We start from the raw sequence: 27,705 nt of genomic DNA, 5'->3' as shown, positions 1-27,705 counted from the left end.
TAAATACTGAGATATATAAAATCAATATGAAACTATTCTCCGTGAGAACATCAAGTTCTAGATAATGACACTAGTCAAGTGTTTAACTTGAATAAAGGTCACGCATTCGGTTAATTTTTTGTATCATTATAAGGGACATTAGTCAGGTAGTCGGATCATGGATCAAACCCTTGATATAACGGTTATTGACCATTGATATCAACAGTTTTCAGACACAGAAATTAATGTACAGGCAATACAAAAAAGAATTTATAGAAAAACAGAGGGGTCTTAAATGTGACACGCCCACTTTTAGGGAAACGGAAGTCGACATTTTACTTCCTGTAGCAGACGAGTATTTGGGGAAAATGGCAGTGCAAGGGAAAGTTGATATGCTTTCCATCCTGAGGGATGAATTAGCCTATGAGGGTGGAGCAGCATCTCATGTTTTTGTTGTTTTAGGTGCATCGGTAAGTACACTTTGTGTTGTTAGTCCCTAAAAACAGTGACATTGATCTGAAATGTCATTGTTAACTGGTTTCAGTTTTACTGCATTTCTTCTTTCTCTTTTCTTTTAGTCAGTTAGTTGTACAAGATATTTGAATTTGATCTCCCAGATAACCTTTACAAGCGAGAGATGAGGTCAAATGATGACACATACGAATATTCCTATCAAATTTTGCACAGTCAATGTGCACACTGTTTACCTTGTTTACGCTAATGCACATATATACACAATATTATTTTAAAGTGTTGGTTTATTTCTTGTCCTATATTTTGACACTACTACAGTTTTTATTCAACTTGCAAATCCATTCAAATGTCAGAGTCAATCTAAAATGTGATTCTAACTTTAAGTCAATATCCAGTTAACAAGTTCTGAACAATTATAATTAAAAAATCAAACAATTAAAAACTTTCGAATGTAAATTTTTTTTAAATACTAAAAATTAAAGTTTATAGATTCAGATTTAATATGTTATTATATGTCTCTGGTCTCACCACATACAAACATTAAATGAGATTCACATTATAAATAGATTTAAAACATTTAAATAAAACATTTGCATTGTATGCACCAATCTTAAAAAGATTTATGAGAGACTTTTAAGATATAACATGTATAATACATTGTAATATATACATATAAACATATTTTGTACATGAATTTTAATTTAATACTGGTTATTTAAAAGACGATTATTTAGTCCCCAAATGATGATTTCAAACCCTTGCAACATGTGCAATGATCCCAAATGACACAGAAATTATTGATATAACATGTATAAAGGCCATGTTTATTCAATGATGGAAATTTAAGAGGAATTTTTATTAAATTTGACAGCCTAAGGTGGAAAGTTATCATAGAATCTAGATTGGGGAATGTGATACACCTCATCATATTATTCAAGAGGGGCTGGATGAGGGTTTTCATAATAGGCAAAATAAATAACATGTATTAAAGAATAGAGAAAAATGACCTAAAAATTAAAGAAAAGAGTTATAAAGGACCCTTCCAGATCATCATACAGACTAGCAACTATGTAGTCCTTAGCAGCATAGGCAGGGGATACACATTTGTCGACTTATTTGTCACATCATTTTGTTTTAGGATGCTACATGTAACTCAAGATTCCTTTTTATTTTGAGGTCACCATGTTAAAGGGCAAGGTCATACTTACTTAGAAGAGACTACATATGGAATGCAACTTTACTTAGATTTATGATCACAAAAGTGTATTACTAGTATCAGCAAATGATAAGGGGGAGATTCCTATTGATTTGAGGTCAAAACTGTCGGTCATAATTATTTGAAGTATACATGTATACAATGTATATAATTAGTATACATTTGTACCATGGTATACAGAATTTTGTGTAGGTTTCTGGGTATAAATGTATACTACATACATGTATATTGGATTACAACCTGACTGATATTTGTAGAATTTTCCTGGTCATAAGTGCATATTCAACCTTTAAAGACAACTAAGTACTTTTAGATTTTAATTTAACATGAAGGAATCTTTCCCAAGTATTTCATACATGTAAAACCTTATAGCAAGATGAATTTAAAAAGTCTAGCTGAATCTGTGTGATTCATGTTCTTTATTAAATTTCAACTTTACTTAGGACATTTCATATTTTCTTTTTTTAATACCATACAGGAATATGATTTTTCAAACCTAACTGGTAAAAAAAAACCTATCAGAACACTTTCAGTTATATGCATTTCTCCCCTGTAAAATTTCACATGTTAATAACAAAGGGAACAGACCAGGAAGTTAGTTTAAATTCTTAAATAACAATACTTTATTGATTTTGATAGGGTAACATGTATACATGGTGTATAGTTATATAAATTATCTTACCTGAGGCCCATAAATGGGTGGACCACTACTGATTTAAAAGTACACTGTAGTTTATGAAATATAGTACTTAGAAGCTTATTGAAACCTTTGAAATTGTATTTCAGACATTGGCAGAGGTAAAGGGTGGCAAATATATGCAAATTAGTATTTATGAATAAGTATTTTTTGAAAAGACCATTAATTAGCATTGTTGCCCCCTCCTCCTTTTTGTGCTCTCATATTCATGCGATATTATTCCATGTTTTTGTATGGGATACTCTTTGAGATGAAGTTTTGCATGCTGACTTACATCTGAAAATATATGGTTGTAATTATAGCATACATATATAAAGCTTATAGTATAAAATTGGCTGACAAGTGTGGTTTCTATTCATACAGCTGTTAAAAAAATATTTTGAGTTATGATTTTTGACATTAAAAGATATAAACAGCTTGCACTGTTATAAGGCAGTTATGGATAATTCCAAAATTATGATTTATGCTTCCTGTTGGTCTTTTATTTTGAAACTGAATAATGAATTCTATAAATATCATCAGAGCCTAAAACATTAATAAAAACAACTTTTATCCACATGTTCAACATGTTAAATGAAAAAGCATTTATATTAGAAAAAAATCCTCAAAGTTGCATTTATATATAAGTTCTGTTTTGTGTTTTTTATAATAAAAAAATGACAGAACAATTGGAAAACAATTCACTTTTCCCCTAAATTGCATTGATTACATGTTTGTACCAGAATGTCTTATTACAGAATAGGTACAAAATGTACATGTACATGTAAGTTCTTGAAAAGACAAAAATTCTGGGGTCAAAAGTTGGTAATATAAAAAATAGTCTAATTGAAGGCACATCTTTATTAGTCCTTGATATTTATTCTCAAAGTGTCTAAATTTTGGAACAATTTAAGAGACTGCATGACTTATAGTTTAGACACTTTTAATTATTTGTTTGTTGTTCAGGACTGTTTGTTTAACCTCATCTTTTCTGGGTGTTTTGTGTTTTGGGGTTGTTGTCTCATTGAGACTGACAATTCCAACCCACATCTCCATGTAATCCTTATGATGAAAGTTTCATTTTAACAACTGTTCAAAGTCAGTAAATTATTGGTTTTATATGGTAATGAAGTTTGTAAATGATTAACTAAAGTGTAGAAATATTCAATAATGTCGCAGATATAAGATGATTAAAACTAAAAGTGAAATCAATAACAAGTTGACAGGGAAAAAACACCTCATTTCTTCTTTATTTCCATATAGATGTCCTTAAGGTAGTAGATTTTTTTCCATGTGGTTAGTCCTTCTTTACATATACAATGACACTCTTATACATAGGTATATACTAGGAAGTTAGTAACAGGATGTCATATACAACCTTAGATCTAAGCATGCATGAAGTTTGATAAGATGTATTGTTACTTATGCCCCAGTTGTCTTTAAAAAAAGTTGAAAGTAATAAAATATTTAATTTCATGATATCTTGTTTTAAAATAAAGAAAGGTCAATTAAAGTAGTTTAGTTGATATTGAAAGATTTTAGCTGACATAAGTAAATAAAAAGCCTTAGATATTTTCACATGGTTAAGTATGTGTGTTTTATGACTAATATACATGATATAAGGGCCCAAGATTTAGAGGTGCTCTACAAAATCATTCTGTCTGTCTGTCTCTTGTTTGACAATTCATGATTGCCTTCATGAATATAGATAATTGGTTTTGTTTATGCAAAGGGTTAATCATGATTATATAAAAAAAGTTCCCTTTAAAAAAGTTGTAATTGAGTTATGGGACCTAATGTTTATTTAAAAAGTTCTTAATCAAACATTTGATTAATTGTTCAATAATTCAAAATTGGTTTGACTGGATTTCTTTAAAAAAAAAAATATAGCACAAGGGTAAAATTAATCAGAGATATATTCCTAAAATTATGTTTTATGATTTTCATTGTTCTCATGGTGAAAAAAGGAAACACAACTGTAGTTCTTGGAAAACCTTAATTTTTGTAAAAAAAAAATTGAAAAAAAACCTTTTTTGCTAGAATTTAAATGGACACAGTTGTCTTATTGTGAAATTATATAAGATTTAGAGAAAATATGAAATGGACATAAATTCTATGAATGACAAGATCCATCTACTTGGTCCGAGAACACAATTATTTCGTAGTGCATTTCTTTTAGAACATAAATGAAAATAAAAAAAATCCTACCTGCGAATTCTCAAAGAAACTTTTACAGTGTGTTGTACTACTGTTGGGACAAATTATATCAAAATTATAGAAAACTTCATCGGCTCTAACTCAAAATATGGACAATTTTATGTTTAGGGCGTCTTGGAATCTTTTGACAGCTTCCAAAGTGTTAATTTTCAACCTTTTTCAGCTGGACCAAATCACTACTTTCCTTTCAAATTTTGGACCCAAATTTTTTACAGTGTAATTTCACCCCCCTACTTGCCATTTGAGGCATTAAACATGGAGAAATAAATTTGGAAGGGGTATACAAATTAATGGCAAGTAACCCACTGTCAACACTAGGGACTATATTCGTGAACAACGAAAATCAAGGGACGACAATTGTGGTCTCGGACCACTTACCATGCTTACTACTTCCTAAAATTATCAGACAGAGCTCTGACCTTTCAGGATTTATTGCCAGTTTCATGTTTTTCTGAACCATGATCCAAAATTAAATAGATTGAGAGAAACGGTAAGCAGCAAGAATGATGAGTAAGATAAGACCTACAAATAAGTTAAGATAACTGATATTGTTAATCAACTCCTTATGACATGTATAAGATAAAATAATGGAAATTTTATAAAAATTAACTTTGTTTGCTTTTTTTGAAAAAAAAGTGGTTATCATATATGAAAAAAAAAAAAAATTAAGCTGTATTTCTTTTATTTATTGTAGGGAGATCTTGCAAAGAAGAAAATATACCCTACACTTTGGTAAGTAATCCCCAATTAAACCCTAAGATGCTATTTAAAGAGAGGTGTGTCTTAGAAACATGGCATTTGAATATTTTCATTTAAGCTGTCTGTACAATTGCCTTAAATTGCTTACATCCATTTCATTTGAACTTTGGTAGATATATGTCTCAATTGCAACCATACCACATCTATGTCTCAATTGCAATCATATCACATCTTCTTATCTTTATATTATAGATTTTTTCATGCTTAATGGTTTCTTACCTTTTTGTAATTCTGTTTCTAGATGCATCATGAATTACCTTTGAAATTGTCTTAGTGTTATGTTTTATTTGCAACATATAAATAATGTTCTTGAAAAATAAAAACAGGGATCAAAATTAGCGCTGGACTGGTGTTCTAAGACCAGTAGACTTTGCGTCGGACCATTCGATTTTGTCAACTGGTGGTTTTTGTAAATAAAAATCGCTGGTTGCATCACAATTTTAGTTTGTTTACATAAAAATTTGCTCATGAACAATCAGAACTGCACAAAAAATCTAGGGGAATAAAGGATAGGATTGTGGTGATGTTGAAGACCATGTTGACATTTTTTCTGTCCATGATCCTGATTTTGATAAAGAAAATCATTGAGATTATCAAAGCCTTTATCAAAATCAGGATCAAGACTCTCTTTTACTTGCCTTACATTTATGTATATATGTACATGTAAAAGAAAGCATGAAAATAAAAGTGAACATCTATCATTTATATTGGTGTTTGACATATGAATGTCATTTTTGTCGAGCCTGCAACTTTTGTTGCAGAAAGCTCGACATAGGGATAGTGATCCGGCGGCGGCGGCGGCGGCGGCGGCGGCGGCGGTGTTAGCTAACTTTTTAAAAGCTTTACATTTTAGAAGGTGGAAGACCTGGATGCTTCATACTTTGTATATAGATGCCTCATGTTACGAAGTATCCTTCAGTCACATGTCCAATGTCCTTGACCTCATTTTCATGGTTCAGTGACCACTTGAAAAAAAAGTTCAGATTTTTTGTAATGTTGAATTCTCTCTTATTATAAGTAATAGGATAACTATATTTGATATGTGCGTACCTTGCAAGGTCCTCATGTCTGTCAGACAGTTTTCACTTGACCTCAACCTCATTGCATGGATCAGTGAACAAGGTTAAGTTTTGGTGGTCAAGTCCGTATCTCAGATACTATAAGCAATAGGGCTTGTATATTCGGTGTATGGAAGGACTGTAAGTTGTACATGTCCAACTGGCAGGTGTCATCTGACCTTGACCTCATTTTCATGGTTCAGTGGTTATAGTTAAATTTTTGTGTTTTGGTCTGTTTTTTTTATACTATATGCAATAGGTCTACTATATTTGTTGTATGGAATGATTGTAAGGTGTACATGTCTAGCGGGCAGATGTCATGTGACCTTGACCTCATTTTCATGGTTCAGTGGTCAAAGTTAAGTTTTTGAGTTTTGGTCTATTTATCTAATACTATATGCCATAGGTCAACTATATTTGGTGTATGGAAATATTTTATTGATCTTTATGTCAGTATTGCAGGTTTCTTTTGACCATGACCTCATTTTCACGGTTCATTGCACAGTGTTAATTTTTTGTGTTTTGGTCTATTTTTCTTAAACTATAAGTAATAGGTCGACTATATATGTTGTATAGAAGCATTGTTAGCTGTACATGTCTGCCTGGCATGGTTCATCTGACCTTGACCTCATTTTCATGGTTCATTGGTCTTTGTTTAGTTATCTTGGTTAATGTTAAGTTTATGAGACAGTTGTAATAAAGCTTTATACTTAGGACTATCAACATAATATCAGAGACATATATAGCAAAATTTATGATAAGTATAGAAGGCGAGACATTTCAGCGTGTGCACTCTTGTTGAAGTTCTGACTAGTATATTTTTCAGTCCACTAGTCCCACTGGCCAGTATATAAAAAGGCTTAAATTGGACCCCTGAAAAACAAATAAAAAATATTTAAAATATTTAGCTTTGGTTTATGAAGAAAGCTCAATTTCAAATTTTCGTGACATTTAAAATTAAAATGAACCATGATAAATTATTAAAAGATAGTGTTTCATTCTATTTTGTAACCCTTTGTTTGTTTTTCCCTTATTATTTTTTAAAAATAACTTTTCATCGTGAGAAAATGAAAAAGAAATAATCCTTTGTACTCTGAGGTAAAAGTTGAATTGAAAAAAATGATATGGAAAATTTCTATAAAAAGTGTTATGCATGCTGTTAATTTTGCTTGTATTACATATAATAATGGTTTTTTTCGATGAAATATTTTAAAGGCAAATATGTTGGGATTTTGGAAAACTATGTGTTAAAATACATAAATATGTTAAGGCTGGTCCTAATAATTTCCAAGTGCATATCAGGAGAGATGATATTAAAAGTATAACATGAAATATCTTAGTGTTATGGTAATCGCCAATATTTTAGACAATTTTAATGTTTGTGGTAAGCTTCAGATTGATAGCGATAAAAAAAATAATTCTGACATTGGTAATTATAAGTACCTCCCCAATTTATTTTTGATGTTCAATGCATTTGAATGGGAACATATAGTTACCCCCTCCCCCCTTTTGTTTTAAATTGCTGGATCCGCCCCAGAGTTGTTTAATTTATTTTTTTTATATAGATTAGACCGTTGGTTTTCCCGTTTGAATGGTTTTACACTAGTAATTTTGGGGCCCTTTATAGCTTGTTGTTCGGTGTGAGCCAAGGCTCCGTGTTGAAGGCCGTACTTTAACCTATAATGGTTTACTTTTTAAATTGTTATTTGTATGGAGAGTTGTCTCATTGGCACTCACACCACATCTTCCTATATCTAATTAAACAAATGTAAGGAAATTTTAAGCTTAAAGTTTTTAATTGACTTTTTCACCAAATGCACATTTTGTTTGTAGCACACAGTAAATAACACAATTTTATGTTTGTAGGTGGCTGTTTAGAGATGGATTGTTACCACCAAAGACATATTTTATTGGTTATTCCAGAAGTAAGCTTACTGTGGATGATATCAAAAAGAAAACACTGCCCTTCATGAAGGTAAACAGAAACACAAGTGTTACATGTATAAATAAAAAAGGCAAAGTATTGATGACTAGAATGTTTTTCACATCCTTGTGCATTCTATGAGCATCTCCAAAGCCCAGAACTTTGTCAGGGTTGTTTTTGATTACATATATAAGGTGCTTAGTGTTGAGAAAATCTTCAGTAGTCTGTCTCTCTTAGATTTATTTACAACCATCTACAATTTGGACATTTTAAGCTTTATGGTAAATTGACTATATGTATCTTCCATTCTTGAAGACTGTTTTTTGGCTCTTAGATGAGTTTTATGATTTTTCCTGTGTTGTCCAATTGCTGTATATCAGTGACGTCTACACCATCTTTTATTCATAGTAAAGTAAATTTTCAAGTATTTTTAAAAATGAACATCACATTTTATATTTTGAAAATGATTAAATGCATTGTAAGGAATAAATATATCCTCAGGATGGTAAATGTCATAATTTTGTTATGGAACTTTGGATTGAGGCTCTCTGAATTGAAATTTGAAAGCAACCTTCATGTGAGCATGCTATACCTTGTGATGTGTTTTCACAACCATTGCTCACCAACTTCCTGTTTACAGAATACACAGAATACATTATGTATTATTTTCAAGCAATATCTCACTGTTCAGGTGATTGTTTTTGTTTATTTGTATAATACTTCCCTCATTGTAGGTTTGTATTTTCTTTGTTTTTAGATAAAAAATGGAGAGGAACAAAAAGTAGAGCAATTTTTCAAAATCAATGAATATATAGCTGGTAGTTACGACTCTCCTGGTGATTTCTCTAAACTGAACAAAGCCATAGAACAAAAAGGCAGCTGTAATAGATTGTTTTATCTAGCTCTTCCACCGACTGTGTATGAATCTGTCACCCTCAATCTAAAAGCTACATGTATGTCAAAGAGGTAAGGTTTTATCTAGCTCTCCCACCAACTGTGTATGAATCTGTCACCCTCAATCTAAAAGCTACATGTATGTCAAAGAGGTAAGGTTTTATCTAGCTCTCCCACCAACTGTGTATGAATCTGTCACCCTCAATCTAAAAGCTACCTGTATGTCAAAGAGGTAAGGTTTTATCTAGCTCTTCCACCAACTGTGTATGAATCTGTCACCCTCAATCTAAAAGCTACCTGTATGTCAAAGAGGTATGGTTTTATCTAGCTCTTCCACCAACTGTGTATGAATCTGTCACCCTCAATCTAAAAGCTACATGTATGTCAAAGAGGTAAGGTTTTATCTAGCTCTCCCACCAACTGTGTATGAATCTGTCACCCTCAATCTAAAAGCTACCTGTATGTCAAAGAGGTAAGGTTTTATCTAGCTCTCCCACCAACTGTGTATGAATCTGTCACCCTCAATCTAAAAGCTACCTGTATGTCAAAGAGGTAAGGTTTTATCTAGCTCTTCCACCAACTGTGTATGAATCTGTCACCCTCAATCTAAAAGCTACCTGTATGTCAAAGAGGTATGGTTTTATCTAGCTCTTCCACCAACTGTGTATGAATCTGTCACCCTCAATCTAAAAGCTACATGTATGTCAAAGAGGTAAGGTTTTATCTAGCTCTTCCACTGACTGTGTATGAATCTGTCACCCTCAATCTAAAAGCTACATGTATGTCAAAGAGGTAAGGTTTTATCTAGCTCTCCCACCAACTGTGTATGAATCTGTCACCCTCAATCTAAAAGATACCTGTATGTCAAAGAGGTAAGGTTTTATCTAGCTCTTCTACCAACTGTGTATGAATCTGTCACCCTTAATCTAAAAGCTATATGCATGTCAAAGAGGTAAGTCTCGACTCCAATCTTATTTGGCTAGGATTGTCAGTTTTCATGTAGAAGGCTGGTAGTTCTTTCTGGGCACTTGAGCTCCATTCACCAATACAACCTGAACCCCACAAAATAGCACAATAGTGACTAAATTGGTGTTTAACACTTAAATCAATCAATCTTTTGCTGTATTTTCATAGAATTGTAAATTTAATGTTAAACTTTATTTTAAATTTATGAAAAACTTTTCTGAATATTTTTACTTTAATATTTTATAAAAAAGTCATTGTGGAATCTTCATTTTAATTTTGGTTGAGTCTTTCAAAATGTCATGAAAGGATTGATAAATGCATGTGTTTATTTTTTGCAGCATTTTCCTCTCCGAAATGGGTTGGATTTTTTTTTTCAGATGGGGAGCTGTTTAAAAATTTCATATTAAAAATATATGGCATATGTGAAGTATTTGTGCTTGCTCACTTAAGGTTCCTTCATTTTTCCTCAATCATTAATGTATAGGTCTGAAATCTTAATCTGCATAATACATGAAATATAATTTATTTCAGTGATAAATGGACAAGAGTGATTGTTGAGAAACCTTTTGGAAAAGATTTAGAATCATCAAACAGACTGTCCAATCATCTGTCAGCATTATTTAAAGAGGAGGAGCTATACAGGATAGATCATTACCTTGGGAAAGAAATGGTACAGAATCTCATGGTTTTAAGGTATACAATTTAAATTATCACCTCACAGTATAATTTGGTATTTATATTGGCTAATAACCTTATTATTCACTGCTGGTGAATGCCATTGATTGTATCATAAAACAGCCCTATGAGTCTTGAGATATCTGAAATTGCCAACCCTTCTAAGGCTTCTAAGGCTAAATAACCTTTAGTAGGGTAGAAAATTTTAGATATCTCATCCTCATAGGGTCATTTTTGTACAAATGTATATGGAACAAATAGAGATCTGTTTTTGGTAATTCTATTAAAATTGAATCATCAGGTGGCCATGTAGAGAATTTGATACGTCAAAAGCAGTATATTGTATTGTATAATACTCAAACTGTGACTTCCTTTATAGGTAAAGTTGTCCTTAGTCAAATTTTTTGTCTGTTACCAAGGACAGAGTTTTGCAGGTTTTTCAGGGGGCCCGGGCCCCCCTTTTTTGGGAAAAAACTAGTTTGTTTTTATAGGGAATCACTGAAGCATGGCAAGAGCACCCCCTTTTAGGCAGCCAGTGGGCCCCCTCTTATGAAAATTTCTGGATCCGCCACTGGTAACATACTTTTTCATCTTAATTGTTTTAAGTATTTTATGCCTTTCGCTTCCCAGCTTTTTGGTTTGAAACATACCTGTTTTAAATAGTAATAACTCTATTCTAAAAGTGATTGGGGAATCTGGACTTCATCTAATTTTGCATTGCCTTTTTAAAATGTAGTGAAAGAATATATGTATAAGTTTGAAAGGAGAAGGTTCAGTAAGACCACTTTTTGGCCCCAAAATATAGCAGTTTTACAAAATTGTGAAAATGTAATCTTTTAGATATTTACTGGAAAGTAGAATGCTTCTGCTACATAAAAATGGGCTGTTTTTGACAATACAATGTACATATGGACCATAATTTGCTATTGGGCTCCGTTTCCTATAACTATAGAAAAGTGATAAAATGTGAATTACTGTAAGAAAAGTTGTAACTACATCTAAAGATGCCATTATTTTTATCAACATACAAGTGTATGCTACTCTTCCCTAGAAAAAAAATTAAAATATACGAATTTCAAAGATTCTACAACCGTATTTTTGTGTCGTTTCTCGCGTTACTTTTTGCGTCCGAAGAGCATAACGCTGACTGATTTATAGATAATCGTCACCGGCAAATTCGTAACTTTTGCCTTCAAATAACAAAGAACATCGACCAATAAGAATAGTGAGAAGAAAATGCCGAGAACTATAAGTATTTATGTAGCAGATGTAATAACAGTGGCGTGACTTTTGTGTCCGATTTCGTAATGCAAATTTTAGATGATGTAATCTGCTTTGTTGTAATAGAATTCTTAAAAACAATATGCAAATATGAACTCTCGCGAGATGTTCAAACAGGTAAATCAGAGATGATTTACATTCTTGTTTTGATCTTCGTAATAATTAAGTAAGAAAATGACGTTATCGTTATGCGTTACATTTCACACGAAACAGAAGTCCAGTTATTTATTAAAATTGTTTTTGTCCTTAAGTTCTAATCATTTCCGGTCATACGTAAAACATGTGACTAACATGTGATCACGCCCTTACAGCCGGACATACGATATACTAGTTCTAAACATTGTTTTTGTTTCCAACGGGATGTTAGCAAACATAATCTGTAGACTTGTTTCGACTTGTTTAAAAAAGGAAAATACAATTTTCAAAGAGATTGCGCCGGGGGTCTATTATTTTTCCTATGTGCATAATGTTACATACGATCTTGGTTGAAAATAAATGCCCAATGACTTGACAAAATCGATTTCAGATTTGACCGACGTTTAAACACACTACGTTTCCCAATAACGATGTAAAGGGTCCTTGGAAAATTCAATCGAAATTACGTCTCTTATCATGGTGTCGATGTTCGTTGTATTGATTTTGCTTCAGCAGTAAATATTACTAGATATTTTAGGTGAATAAAGATAATTAAATGAAAAATGCATGTTAATATACCGTTACACTTGGAATGTACAAAGTTGGTAACTTTGTCACAATTTTTAATTATTTTTTTTTATTCATGTTCAGCAAACACTTTTCAGAAACGCAATAAACTTGTCAAAGGAAAAGTAAACTTTTACCAGGCATGACTTGAAACGAAGTACTTTATTGATTTTAGCCCACTAAAGTAGGTTAAAATGTGGAAACCATGTAGATGGTGTACAGGTCACAAATATCACATGGTGCCTATTTTAAAGATTTTAATTCCAAGTTAAAAGTTTTTTTCTTTACTGGATTTAAAGAATTTTACATTGCCAATGATTTGGAATAAATTTTATATAACTGGAATTTCAAAACCAAATATAAATATATTTTTTTGGCCAAAACATCAAGATACAACGATTATGGTATCCTGTATCAATGAAGAAAATATGGAAAATTCTGAATAAATTGTACTAATTGTTTTCAAAACAAGCACATATTTAGGAGTTTTATAATACTGTTACATTTAAGATGGATTTTAAGGAAAAGTGTACTGTTCAGATTATTTTAAGCAGATTTTGCAATAAAATAAAACTAAAAAAATGCTTTCGGTTTCTTATGGTTTCCTGTCACGTTTAAAAAAACTTTAATATAACATAGAAAATAGATTTTAAATATTAACATGAAGCAAGTAACACTAGTAATGGTGTTTATTATTTATGCCTTTTGAATTATATTGTGCAAAATAAAGAAAATAAAGATTGGTTTCTTGTTTGGTTTCCTGTCACGTAAACGGTGAATCAAAATGTATTAATTTTTTCTCGAAAAACTCAACTGTTCCATTCATACTATTCTAACACCAACACAACCCACAAAATAAAAGTTAAAATTTTAGAACTTATAAAAAAGGATACAAAAAGAAACTAAAGGCCGAATACCAAATTATGGTCCATATATCGGGTACTAGCATCATTAAGTCATGCTAAATTACTGAAATCTTCACAATTTTAGCATTTTATTTAAATTTTAGACGGTTTCCGTCTTAAATGAAAGTGGCCGCATTCGTGTTCATTCATAATATTGAAATGTAAGTTGTATTTGGTAATAATACATAACATATGTAAAGGTTGAGGATGAACACGGATGAGGCCACTTTCATTTTTGACAAATACCATCTGTTTTTAATGACTAAATCAGTTAAAATCTTTCCCAAAAACTTATTGAATCAATTGAAATAGACACTTAAGTGTTTAAAAAGTGTCCAAAATCTTTCGTTAGATGAACTTGAAATTTGAGTCCAAAATCGGCCCTTACCGGACCTACTCCTTTGATTTTCTGCCTCATGCATTGGAATGTTTTTTAATATTTCATCTATATAATATACAGTGTCTTCTTTGTAGATTTGCCAACAGAATTTTTAGTCCTGTCTGGAACAGAGATGGAATAGCTTCTGTTGTTATTAGCTTTAAAGAACCATTTGGTACCCAAGGAAGAGGTGGATACTTTGATGAGTTTGGAATCATCAGGTACAAGACCAGTAATTATTAAATGATCATAGTTATCTATGTTAAATCTATGTAACACGACTTCTGATTGGCTGACGTTATTTTGTTGTTATCCCTTAGACATAATTTAGTCATGTGACCGTGACGTCAACAACGTTTTTCATGGTTTATTATGAATAATAAAAAATTAATAAGGAATGACTGTAATATTTTTTCTGTCTTTGAAGAAATAACATAAAAAATGTGGTGCACACTGTTAAATAACCCGCTACGCGCGTTATTCAGTGTGCACCAAATTTTTTATGTTATCTCTTCAAAGACAGAAAAAATATTACAGTCATTCCTTAAATAAAAGGAGTTGTAAGATATTTGATAAATACATATACATCATTGAACATTAAGACAGTAACATTACCTCAAAAATAAAAACAATAACCAATTATGTAGATGCTGTTGAAGGAGGAAATGGTTTTAGCTATGTTAATTTGAAATTACAATATTTTTTGTTGATTGAAAGTAGCTTAGATTGTTTTGCCATGATACATATCATATCAATTTAAAAGCGTTAAACTTCATTTTGACATTATATTGTATATATTTTGGACCAAACATTTTTATTGTTTAAGCCAAAGAAAAGTTGTCATTTTGTATATGTACTGTATCAATAAATGTGTGACACTCAAATAAAATATATTTATCCTATATGAAATGATGTCGATTTGGAATAAGAATCTACATTGTACCCATGAACTTCATATGGTTTATAAATATTAATTTGGATTGGGTATATATTTATATAATTTTTATTTAACAGAGATGTGATGCAGAATCATTTAATGCAGATACTAACCCTAGTAGCTATGGAAAAACCACCTACTACAAATGCTGAGGACATACGTAATGAAAAGGTCTGTTATCTATTGGGATGTCGGATTATAGTAGTTCATTTTATTCCCTTGCAGGCTTGTATGTCTTTTAGTACCTGGCTAGAATTTGATATAGTATAGTGAAAAGGGGGGTGCGTACTATGCCCGAATGTGTCTTACACACCAAAAGATGGTATAAAAATTACTACTTAAATTATAAAAACAGACATACTGCTTAAACATTTATTTTTGTATTTCAGGTTAAAGTATTGAAGAGCATCCAGCCAGTAGATATAAAGGATACAGTTTTAGGCCAGTATGTAGGTAAACCAGGTGGTAAAGGAGATGAGACACAAGGTTATCTTGATGATCCTACTGTTCCTAAAGGTAATTGTCACACCATAGTCAGTAGATATAAAAGATACAGTTTTAGGCCAGTTTGTAGGTAAACCTGGTGGTAAAGGAGATGAGACACAAGGTTATCTGGATGATCCTACTGTTCCTAAAGGTAATTGTCACACCATAGTCAGTAGATATAAAAGATACAGTTTTAGGCCAGTATGTAGGTAAACTTGGTGGTAAAGGAGATGAGGCTCAAGGTTATCTTGATGATCCTACTGTTCCTAAAGGTAATTGTCACACCATAGTCAGTAGATATTAAGGATACAGTTTTAGGCCAGTACGTAGGTAAAACCTGGTGGTAAAGGAGATGAGACACAAGGTTATCTTGATGACCCTACTGTTCCTAAAGGTAATTTTCATAACTTAGTCTAATATGAATCAAAGGAGATGTTGGGTACAAATCATTGATGAAAAGAACCCAATATAAATCAAAGGACATGTTTTGTATAAATCATTGAGGAAACAAGAACAAACCAAGCAAAATATTATCTTCTACATTCAAGATACGTTTATCTCAGACTAGGAAACTGTTTGCTTTTTATGCTCCATTTATGGGCATTATGTTTTCTGGTCTGTGCGTTCTTTGTTCATCTGTCCGTCTGTCCCACCTCAGGTTAAAGTTTTGGGTTGAGGTAGTTTTTAATGAAGTAGAAGTACAATCAACTTGAAACTTATTACACATGTTCCTTATGATATGATCTTTCTAATTTTAATGCCAAATTAGAGATTTCCCCCCAATTTCATGGTCCACTGAACATAGAAAATGAAAGTGCAAGTTTCAGGATAAAGTTTTTGGGGCATCTATGTACTAGGGACACATTCTTGTTTTTGTCGAGCCTGCAACTTTTGTTGCAGAAAGCTCGACATAGGGATAGTGATCCGGTGGCGGCAGCGGCGGCGGCAACGGCGGCGGCGGCAGCGGCAACGGCGGCGGTGTTAGCTCACTTATTAAAAGCTTTATATTTTAGAAGGTGGAAGACCTGGATGCTTCATACTTTGTATATAGATGCCTCATGTTACGAAGTTTCCGTCAGTCACATGTCCAATGTCCTTGACCTCATTTTCATGGTTCAGTGACCACTTGAAAAAAAAGTTCAGATTTTTTGTAATGTTGAATTCTCGCTTATTATAAGTAATAGGATAACTATATTTGGTATGTGCGTACCTTGCAAGGTCCTCATGCCCGTCAGACAATTTTCACTTGACCTCAACCTCATTTCATGGCTCAGTGAACAAGGTTAAGTTTTGGTGGTCAAGTCCATATCTCAGATACTATAAGCAATAGGGCTAGTATATTCGGTGTATGGAAGGACTGTAAGGTGTACATGTCCAACTGGCAGGTGTCATCTGACCTTGACCTCATTTTCATGGTTCAGTGGTTATAGTTAAGTTTTTGTGTTTTGGTCTGTTTTTCTCATACTTTATGCAATAGGTCTACTATATTTGTTGTATGGAATGATTGTAAGGTGAACATGTCTAGCGGACAGATGTCATCTGACCTTGACCTCATTTTCATGGTTCAGTGGTCAAAGTTAAGTTTTTCAGTTTTGGTCTTTTTATCTGATACTATACGCCATAGGTCAACTATATTTAGTGTATGGAAATATTTTATGATTTATATATTAGTAATTTAGTAGCGCAGGTTTATTTGACCTTGACCTCATTTTCACGGTTCATTGCTCAGTGTTAAGTTTTTGTGTTTTGGTCTATTTTTCTTAAACTATAAGTATTAGGTCAACGTTATTTGTTTTATGGAAGCATTGTTAGCTGTACATGTCAGCCTGGCATGGTTCATCTGACCTTGACCTCGTTTTCATGGTTCATTAGTCTTTGTTTAGTTATCTTGGTTAATGTAATGTTTATGTGACAGTTGTAATAAAGCTTTATACTTAATAGGCCTATCAACATAATATCAATGATTAGTAAAGAAGGCGAGACATTTCAGTGTGTGCACTCTTGTTAGTTTTATTGGTTAAGTTGGCTGATATTTTTTTGAAATCTATAGACTTTACCTTGCTGTGTATTTTGAGCTATCAACCATATGTTGATCTCTGTACAGATGAACTGTAAACAAGCTGTTTTAGATTTTGATAACTTGTTCACAAAGCTTTTGTTTATTTTCAGGGTCTGTGACTCCCACCTTTGCTACTGCTGTGCTGCATGTGAAAAATGAGAGATGGGATGGTGTACCTTTTATACTGAGATGTGGAAAAGGCAAGTATATATTTAAAATGGGAAGATGGTCGTCCTCAGACAGATTTATGCAACAATAGTCTCAATTGGAACCATTAAACATCAGACATTTATTAAGACTTGAGACAAACCTTTTATGATGTACTCCATTTACCTACATAACACTTGACCTCATCCTTAAAAGGCTTTTCAGGTTAAAGAATAAGGATTCATAAGAAGTAAGTAATTATTGTAATCTTAGCTTTTACCTTTTGAGGAGTTAAAAAAAAGTCTGCTTCAGTGATGTCACATCACATAAACACTTAAAAATTTTGCAGTTCCAAAATATCTCTCTGGATTTAACTTTATTAGTAATGCTCAGACCCAAACATTTGATAGGCTTAGATGCTTTGATAGGCTTAGATGCTTAGATAGGCTACAACATTAAGATATCTGGCTAAAAAGGGCTGAAACAGAATTGTCAAATTCATCTAGGGTTAATTTTGCATGAAAGATAACAGGAATTGTGTGTTTTAGGAATGACTGTTATATTTTTTCTGTCTATAAAGAAATAACATAAAAAATGTGGGTTATTTTACAGTGTGCACCACATTTTTTATGTTATTTTGAATAGACAGCAGAAATATTTCAGTTATTTCTTATAATTTAATTCTAAATTTCAATTTAAACTGGAGTAAACCATGAAAAAACATTGATGATGTCACAGTCTCATAACAAAATTATGTCTATGAGCTGGTAAACATAACAACGTCAGCCAATCAGAAGACGAGTTACATCCAAAATTAAATTATATCTCAATAATGTACATAATAGAATAATGATAGTAGAAAACACTAATTGTTCTTCTTCAGCATTGAATGAAAGAAAAGCAGAAGTGAGGATACAATTCAAAGATGTTGCTGGAGATATTTTCCCTGAAGGGGAGGTAAAGAGAAATGAACTGGTGATAAGAGTACAGCCTGATGAAGCTGTATATCTTAAAATGATGGCAAAGTCACCAGGGATGTCTTTCAACTGCGAAGAAACAGAGCTGGATCTCTCTTACTCTTCTAGATACAAGGCAAGTTCTTCCATATATAAGTCCAAAGATGGGATTTATAGATGGAAACACTTATTTGGAGTCCTAGAAAATATCAATACAAAAGAATGGAGAAAAGTTTTATGACTCTATGACAGCATAAAACTTTTGGAAGGATGAACACTGTCATGATACCAGTAGTTCAAATCTCCAAATGACCATTATTATCATTGATATATAATTATTGAACATGGTACTTTCATTGTTATATACCTATATCAAGGGAATGTTATACATTGTGCAACAACAAGGATTCTTGATAGGTAGACCCAATTGAAACAAAAACAGTTTGTGAAGTAAAAAGTTTTTAGTAAGAATATGACTTCTTCATCATTTTGTTTCGGGGAGGGGGGAATTGTCTCATTAGTAATCATACCACATCTTCTTAATTCTCTATAGCATTACAATTGTAAAAATACATTTTATTGTATAGAATTATTTATAATTTACAGGATCTCAAACTTCCAGACGCCTATGAGAGGTTGATTTTAGATGTATTTTCTGGTATCCAGATAAACTTCGTTAGATCTGATGAATTATATGAAGCCTGGAGAATATTTACACCATTACTTAACAAGATTGAAACAGAGAAGCCAAAACCTATTACTTATGTCTATGGAAGGTAAGATGATCTGTTGTTTTGGTGTAATGCCTTGGATGTTGTTTTTTGTAATGTATATTTATAGATTTTAAGCAGGTAATATATTGTTTGTCTTGAAAGAGTCAAACAGAGAAAATAATTTAGAATTTGCAAATTCATACCACATAATTTAAATTATAATATACCATACTTCTATTAAAGATTGATGAACTAATATTAAGGAATATAATTGAATATTAAATTGTATATAAAACAATTGGAGATGGACTCTTTGAAATGTTATAGCACTCAGAGACAATGGACTTGACATTGTCTTCTATATTAGGTTCCAAAGTTTGAAGATAAGTATTTTGGAAAGCAAGTGTATACAGAAGGATAAATTTACAGAAATGATGAAAAGGTTCAGAAATCTAATCCAACTAGTCATGCTAGTTTTCAGATTTGGTTTTTGACATCAAGAATGTCTTCATATAACAAACATGTGTATTTTATTGTTTAGAATATATATTCAAGTGATGTTTTTGAAATTAAAACTGTTTGGTAATTCTAATTTACTAATAAACATAACCTAGACATTTTTATCATCATACCAGATATACATAATCAGATGCATGACAAAATTCATATTCTCAAAACATTTTCTGTTTTCTGTGTTACCTTTAATATTATAAAATTTAATATTATAAAACAACACAACTTTCTTGTTGAATAGGGTGCTTACCTGACATCTCTTGAAGATACTCCATTTATTTACTATATTAGCATGCAACTTTTTTAAATGTTTTTTTTTTTCTTAAAAAATTATCATTTAACTAGCATGTGGTTTTATTAAACGTCATTGTGTTGTATCCTTATATTTACTCAGTAGCAATTCACCTTTTCCTTGTTTTCAGAATCTAATGAACTATGGGTAATATTTTCAATGGTTTTAACCAAACTGTAATGATTGGTTAACAAGGTACTGTTCTTTGGATATTTAACCAATCACATCACCCATGGAGAATTAGATTCTGAAAAAGAAATTACATGATCTGTTTTCTTCTTAACTGAACCACCAAATAGTTCACTGCTTACTCAAATGCAACAGAATTCACATAAAGAAGAAAAAATACAGATGTGAAAAACTGTCCTCTCTTTCTTAAAAAATAATAGTTCATACTTATTTAATTATATAAATTAATTAGAATAGTTGGATCTTAGGCTAAATTGACATAATGGTATGATCTACTTTGAATTCATTTATTTTTCATGGGTACAGGTTTTTGTGGATATTTGACTTTTTGGTTTTACCAAAGTCTACATTGCAAGCTGATAGAAAATGTGTACTCCATTGAACATTTAAATTTGATTGACCTATACTAGTACAATCAAATTCCACTAAAATTAGTATCCCAAAAATACTAACGAATCCACAGTATGTTAAATATATTTTGCATGGAATAAACAATTACTAAACAACTATGTGTGGCAGTAGCTTTGAACAATTTTACTTGTGTTCAGTTTACTGTATCTCAATATCTCTCTTTTAGTATGTTTTTTTTTATATATATATTGTAACCCTGGTATACCTTGGTGTTGGTCTTATATTTTGGTTTGGTTGTTGTAAGTGTAGTGTTTTTTCTGTGTGTCCTTTCAGTCGTGGACCAAAAGAATCAGATGAATTCATGGCAGATAGGGATTTCAAGTACACAGGGACTTACAGATGGACAGAGTCTAAGGAGACTAAAGCAGGCTTATAAATCGTTTTTGTTACATTCCTGAACAATGAGAATAGAACTATATTTTTTATAGATTTCTACAAATTGTGATATGTTATTTTTCATTTCTATTTATACTTTGGCTTAAAACGAAGCATGAATACATGACACAGCTTTTTCTTAGCATAATATTATTCTTTTCATTTTAAATATTGTTTCCTCAAACATGTAAAATTTATTTAAAAAAATAAGTATTCAGAAATCAATTTAGTATTGAATCTGAAAAAATGCTACTTATTCAGAAAATTCACTCTTAATCCAAATTCTCGTGTGAATGCAAACTGCAATATAGTAGGTAGATTGAGCACTTATCAAAAAGTAGGACACATTGATGTAAACAGAACAATAGAAAAAAAGCAATTTATCTCATATTTTATAGTTATATTATATTTCATATATTTATTCAAATAGTTTTACATGTACTTGTTATCTGTTAATATGGTGCAGGAATACAAAATATATATAGAATGTACTGTAGCATAGTTATCTGAAATTAATTGTCTTTTGTACATTAAAATATTCTACTAATTTCCAACTTTCTAACACAACGAGAAGAGATAATTTTGACATTGTTGAAAGTTTAAGAAATTGTAACGTCAAAGGATTTCTAATGTATTCATGAGGATCTATACATGTGAACATTCATTCTGGAAGTATGAATCTCAAGATATTAAGATATAAACAAAAGAAGATAATGGTAAATGTCCATGAGACAGCGTTTTATGAGGGCCCTCATGGGGTTTTTGATTATGTGATTACTTGGCCGTTTTTTTAATGATTATTTGATTATTAAGCCAAATATTTCATGATTATTTGATTATCTAGGACTGTATTTTTAGTTTATGATTATTTGATTACTAAAGATAAGCAAATATTTAATGATTGTGTGATTATATTGGCAAAAAAATGGTGATTATGTGATTACTAGGACCCCCCCATGAGGGGCCTCTTTTATGGCTGTTTAACATCCAGCTGTAAAATTTACCCTTCTTTTAACTAGACCTACATGCTCAGACAGATTTTTAATGTGCTAGTCCACAAAGTAACAGTTCGTAGAAACACATGTCACCCTTCCTGGATATTTTATTACTCTGAGTCAAGCAGTCTTGCACTTTCATGCCTCATGCTTAGCGGAGAGGCATTACATATCATTTGCTTTAATAAGTCTTTGGTTTGAACTTATTGACAAAAAGGCAACATACAGTCTTCAATAATAGACAGTTGTCTATAAAATATATAAAGCTTTAAATCATAATAAGTCTCAAAGGACTACCACAGATCATCTGCACAACAAGAAATTCTTCAAATTACAAAAAATCAGACAACCACTGAAAAGTTTCCAGTCTTTGGTCAGGCACGTGCATAATGTTGTAGGGTCATATAAGGTTGTGTTTATTTCAACCAATACCCTTTTCATCAGTGAACTTAATAAAAGCTTCTTATAGTGAAATGAAATTGTAAATAATTCTGGCATCAAAGATGGGAATTTAAAAAAAATGGTTAAGATTGGATTTTTATATAAAATATTTTATGTCCCAACTTTAAAAGTAGAGGGCATTAATGTTTTCCAGTATGTGCACACACCCATTATCCTGCCTTTTCATTCATTTTTTGGTCCCATATCAGGTCAAAGTTTTGTTTTACCATGAAGGTAATGTCACATCTTCTAGAATTTTGTAAACATGTTCATTGATAACTTACAAGGAAAATCTAGCATTTTAGATTTATGGGTCTATTATGTACTTGGTAAAGTATATTCTATTACGTTATAAATTTCTGAGATATATATTGTTTCTGTTAACTTTTCATTTATCATTAATAAATATATTTACATACCAAGTTTTTTTTACATATCAATAACAAATACACCTCACTAACTAGATTTTTTTAGGTTATATCTCCAATCTAGAAGTTGGGGCTTTATTGTATTCACCTTGTTCGTTTGTTCTAATGTTATGTTCCAGAGCTATGCCTTTTACTTACCTTAATAGTTATCAAAGGTACCAGGCTTATTATTTGATACTCCAGACATGCTTTTCTTCTACATAAAACTCATCAGTGACACTAGATCACAATAGTTTCAAAACCAAACAAGCAGTTTCCATATGATAACCATAATGCTATTTAAACAAATCTTTCAAAACTTCAACACAACATCATAGACCATTAAATACTGGTAAAGTTCAATTTGAAGGTCTTAAAATTTACTGTTTAATAGTCATAACCCTTATATATAGTTACCTTACAAATTGGTGTTTTTGGTTTTTTGTACAATAACAACTGGAAAGCCCCACTTCTAATACCATTTGTCCACTACTGATGAGGATGCTGACTTGTGACAGGCATATGGAAATGTGGAGGTGTAAAAAAAAAATTATGATATTTCCCCTCCCCCTTTTTAATGTCATCAGTAAATTAACAAAAGGTACATTTAAGAACACACACTAAAAACTTAATAGAAGAAGCACATGACTCTATAAAAGGGTTTCATAGAAAATTATAGTATAAAAAGAATTGTGCTATTAATGAAAGATAAAATTGTAGTTTAAAAAGAATTGTACTATTAATGAAAGCTATCTCAATTTACATATCCTGCTGTAATAAAAATCATGCCATCCTACACCTAATATTGTTAGCTGTAATAGTCTATTCTCATATTACTGACTTTTGACTCTGGTTTCTATATTTCTTCGACAGGATAATCACTCTGTGGTAAGACATCCTGGTACTCTGTCAATTATGAGCAACCAAAATAAGTAAAATCAAATTTATAAAATGTGCAATTATTGTGGAAAAAGTACTGCTTTCTCATGATTAAGTCATGTATAGGAAGCATTAAACAGTAAACTTTCCCTCCAAATTGTACTGATTAAAATCTTCAATTTACTTATTTACGTTGCTGCTGCTTGACCAAGTACCAGGGTGTCCAACCACAGAGCAGGTAACCTGTCAGAAAAATATATTTCAAGTCAAAAGTCTGTAATATGAAAATGGTCTATTCATAGAAGATTTCATTCAGCAACACAATAATCTGGAGAAATGCACAAAACAAACTATACAGAAAAACATGAAAAATATTTAGGTATTGTTTTGAACTATAGAGGATAGAGTGAACAGCAGTATCATAAAAACTTCAATCAGTAAGTTTATAAAGTCAAAGAGACTTATATCACAACACTGAGGTTATGAGGTCAAATTCGGTATGAGGCAGTTGTTTTTGACTCCCAATATTAATTAAATAGGATTATGGTTTTCTCCTGGCACTCTGGCTTCCACCATGAAAACTAACAGTCATGAAATAGCACAAGTGACGTTAAACACCAATCAGTCAATCAATTAATCATTGGGAAACTGTGGTATCATAGTTAAGTATTGACTGATATTTTTGTGTTATTGTATACTCCTTTTGCTGAATGGGATACTGTGTTTAAACAGGTTTACAAAAGCTATGTACAGCAGTTTTGTTTGTAGACTTAAAATAGACTTAGATTCATTTATTTCAATTTCATGCAAATATGAACATATTTTCAAAATGTTTTATTTTTCAGCCGTGGTCCAAAAGAAAGTGATAAACTTTGTCATGACAGGGATTTTATCTACACTGGAACATACAAATGGAGTAAGCCAGAACCTGCTGGCAAATTGTAAAGTTCTGAACAGATCAAAGTTTGAATGACAGTATTTATTACTGTAGAGGCAGCAATGAAGATTTTTTACGATTCCAGACTCACAGGGTATCAATCTGTGATATAAATTATTCAGAATCTTTGTTAGAAATACATTCAAAATTGTATATAAAGAACAGTTATTTAGTTATAAGCAGGTGTGTGTAAAACCGAGGTTGAAGATCATGAGTAAAATGGTTTTTTCCAAGACAAACTGATAACGATGAAAAGTTAACAGTGATTGCTCTCATGATAATATTTGACCAGCTCCAGAAAAACAGTGATAGATTTAACTTAATGGAAAATAATTACAGTTAGAAATGATTAAAAGTGCTATTTTTACAACAAATAAGACATGCATTTAACAAAATGGACTATTTTTGCAATAATTATATAAAACAAATATCCAATAAAAGTGCTATTTTTATAATTTTTTTAAACACAGATTTTAAAACAAAAAGTGCTTTAAGTCAATTGTAACAACATATATCTTAAACTAGGAAATGAAGTTCCCAAATCTTTTTTGACATTAATTATTTTATAACACTGAAATATCAACTTTAACATGAGTGTTTTTTTAAATGGTTTAATAAAACTTGTTATTACATTTCATCATTGATGAGAAGAATAAGTCAGGAACTACAGTATTAATAGGTTGGATCAATGATACAATAGACATTTAATCTTTTGCTCAAAGCAGTAAAGGGAGATGATTATGACAGTTTTTATAAATATAAATGTTGTTTGGTTGAGAGACTTTTTTCTTATTTGATTGTTGGTTACCTTGAAACACAATATATTTATGATTGTTTTTATTTCCAGATTTTATAACTTTTGATGAACAAACTTTTCAATTGTCAAATCTGAATCTCAGCGTGTTTTTTAAACCTAGAAATTTATTTTTTTCACCAGCCAAAAATTATATGAGATTTGTTTATATATATTTATTTACAAACTATATTGCAATGTTTTCTGTTACACATATAATTTGTTTCTATGAAATATATATCTTACATATTTATGTTTTTATACTGATTGTAAAGTTAACTTTGAATTAGTTAAAATTATATAAAACCAAAAAGCATATAATGGAAAGATGTAATGGATTTTCATACAACCATTTGCAAATAGATAAATATTAATATTGCTCAAAAAGGAATTAAAAAATTTCGAAGTACATAAAATAAATGAAAGGTTTGCTGTAGTTAGTGTTTTGTCTGTTAGATGTTTATTTTTTAACTTTTTTTTAAATAAGGTTTAAGAAACTAACTTTTACGGTACAATTAAAGATTGAATGTAGATCATATGTGTGAAAGTTTTTTTAGTCCAAATATATATTGATAATTGAAGAAATTTAATTTTGCCTTGTTGCCTGTCCAAATTGTGACAGACATTACAAAGACTCTGCTGATTATATCTGTCCAATTCTATTTCTAACTTGAAATATAATCACACAATGTATTTTTTATGACCTACTAGTATGTCTATAAATTTTGTCTTTTGAATATTCATTTTTTTTGTAAAACACAAAAGGGGAGCAGGATATACAACACTTACATAACATGGATTTTGATTTGAATAATATCTAAACATGTAACCATAGCTTACATTTTTCATGTCATTTTATGTCTATAGCTTTACATAAATGCACTGGTTTTGCATAATTTTTTTGAATATTTTGCCATCGTTAGTCATCTGTTGTCCATCTCTTTTTTGTTCATATTGAACAATTATTCTCTCTTTCAAATTGTAACCTGTCTACTAGATGCGTAGAGATTTGGTTGATTGTAGAACTTTTAGTTTAGGAGTATATACACTGGCAGTCTCTTGTCTTTATTATGTAGAGACATTCCCTTATGTTGTGCAAAAATGTATATTTGTTGTTTTAGCTGTTGTTTGACCAAAGTTGGCTTTTGAGGATAAAAATTTCTTTAGTAGTACTTTTTGTTCGTGAAAAGAAAAAAAAAAGTTATGATATTACATTGTAATGATATTGGTTAATCTATTCAATTGGTTGACACTGCTTGTATTTACAGATTGGAACTAGCAGATAAATTGCCATTTAACATACCTCATTTTTCTCATGTTCATGTATTTTTTATCAGAATCATGTCAATTGTCTTTTTTTGCTGTTACAAGCAGTATTTAGACCTCTAGAAGTTTTCTATTGTTGGTGTTGTTGGGTTTTTGACACATTGATAGATACCTCTCATCTTCTTGATTCATTTTCCTTTTGCTTTATTAAAGTGGTTCTATTACGTTATGTATGCTTAAAATAATTGTGGGATCATTTACATCATGATCAGCAGAAGTAACAAACATTTTTCCTTTTTTTTTCTAATCATTATCAAGATGCTTTGAATTTAATTTACATCTGTTATTTACATCTGTTATAGCTTAAAAAGTCATAAAAAGGTACTCTTACGATTTTTCCCAATCTATGGCAACTATGGCTAACATCCTTTTTGATGTGTCAAGACCAACTCTAACATGCCACTAGTGTTTTAATTTTTCATTGGAATTTTTGCATCAGAGAGTTATTAGTACATTTATTAGTATTAGTATAAACTGTGATATTGTTGTTTCCAGATTTTTGTTGTTTTATTTTGATATGTTTATTACCTAATTTGAATCAAAAACTTACAGCATTATTTATTTTTATCTATTATTTTAAAGGTTGAAAACTAGGGATTTAAAATAGACCTTCAGCTGGAATCTTCTTATAACAGTAGAACTTTTTGTGTGTCTAATCTTGGTTATACAATGTACTCCCTAATACGTAGAAAACACATGGATAACAATTTTGGTTTTCAATATTGCTTGCAATGCATTCTTATA

General features: G+C 31.2%; 1 protein-coding gene across 1 annotated transcript; it reads left to right on the top strand.

Annotated features, from left to right (window-relative positions):
- Window positions 1–176: 176 nt before the first annotated feature.
- LOC143085107 (glucose-6-phosphate 1-dehydrogenase-like) lies at window positions 177–27,705 on the top strand. The gene is made up of 12 exons (XM_076261300.1): window positions 177–449; window positions 5,257–5,294; window positions 8,246–8,354; window positions 9,061–9,269; window positions 10,695–10,856; window positions 14,201–14,326; window positions 15,120–15,213; window positions 15,432–15,558; window positions 17,698–17,787; window positions 18,618–18,826; window positions 19,297–19,466; window positions 24,751–27,705. The coding sequence occupies exons 1-12, from the start codon at window positions 225–227 to the stop codon at window positions 24,848–24,850; spliced, it is 1,659 nt and encodes a 552-aa protein (XP_076117415.1). The 5' UTR covers window positions 177–224; the 3' UTR covers window positions 24,851–27,705.

The sequence above is a fragment of the Mytilus galloprovincialis genome, chromosome 1 (genome assembly GCF_965363235.1).
Source record: "Mytilus galloprovincialis chromosome 1, xbMytGall1.hap1.1, whole genome shotgun sequence".
Lineage (NCBI taxonomy): Eukaryota > Metazoa > Mollusca > Bivalvia > Mytilida > Mytilidae > Mytilus > Mytilus galloprovincialis.
This window is presented reverse-complemented; position numbering and strand designations above follow the sequence as displayed.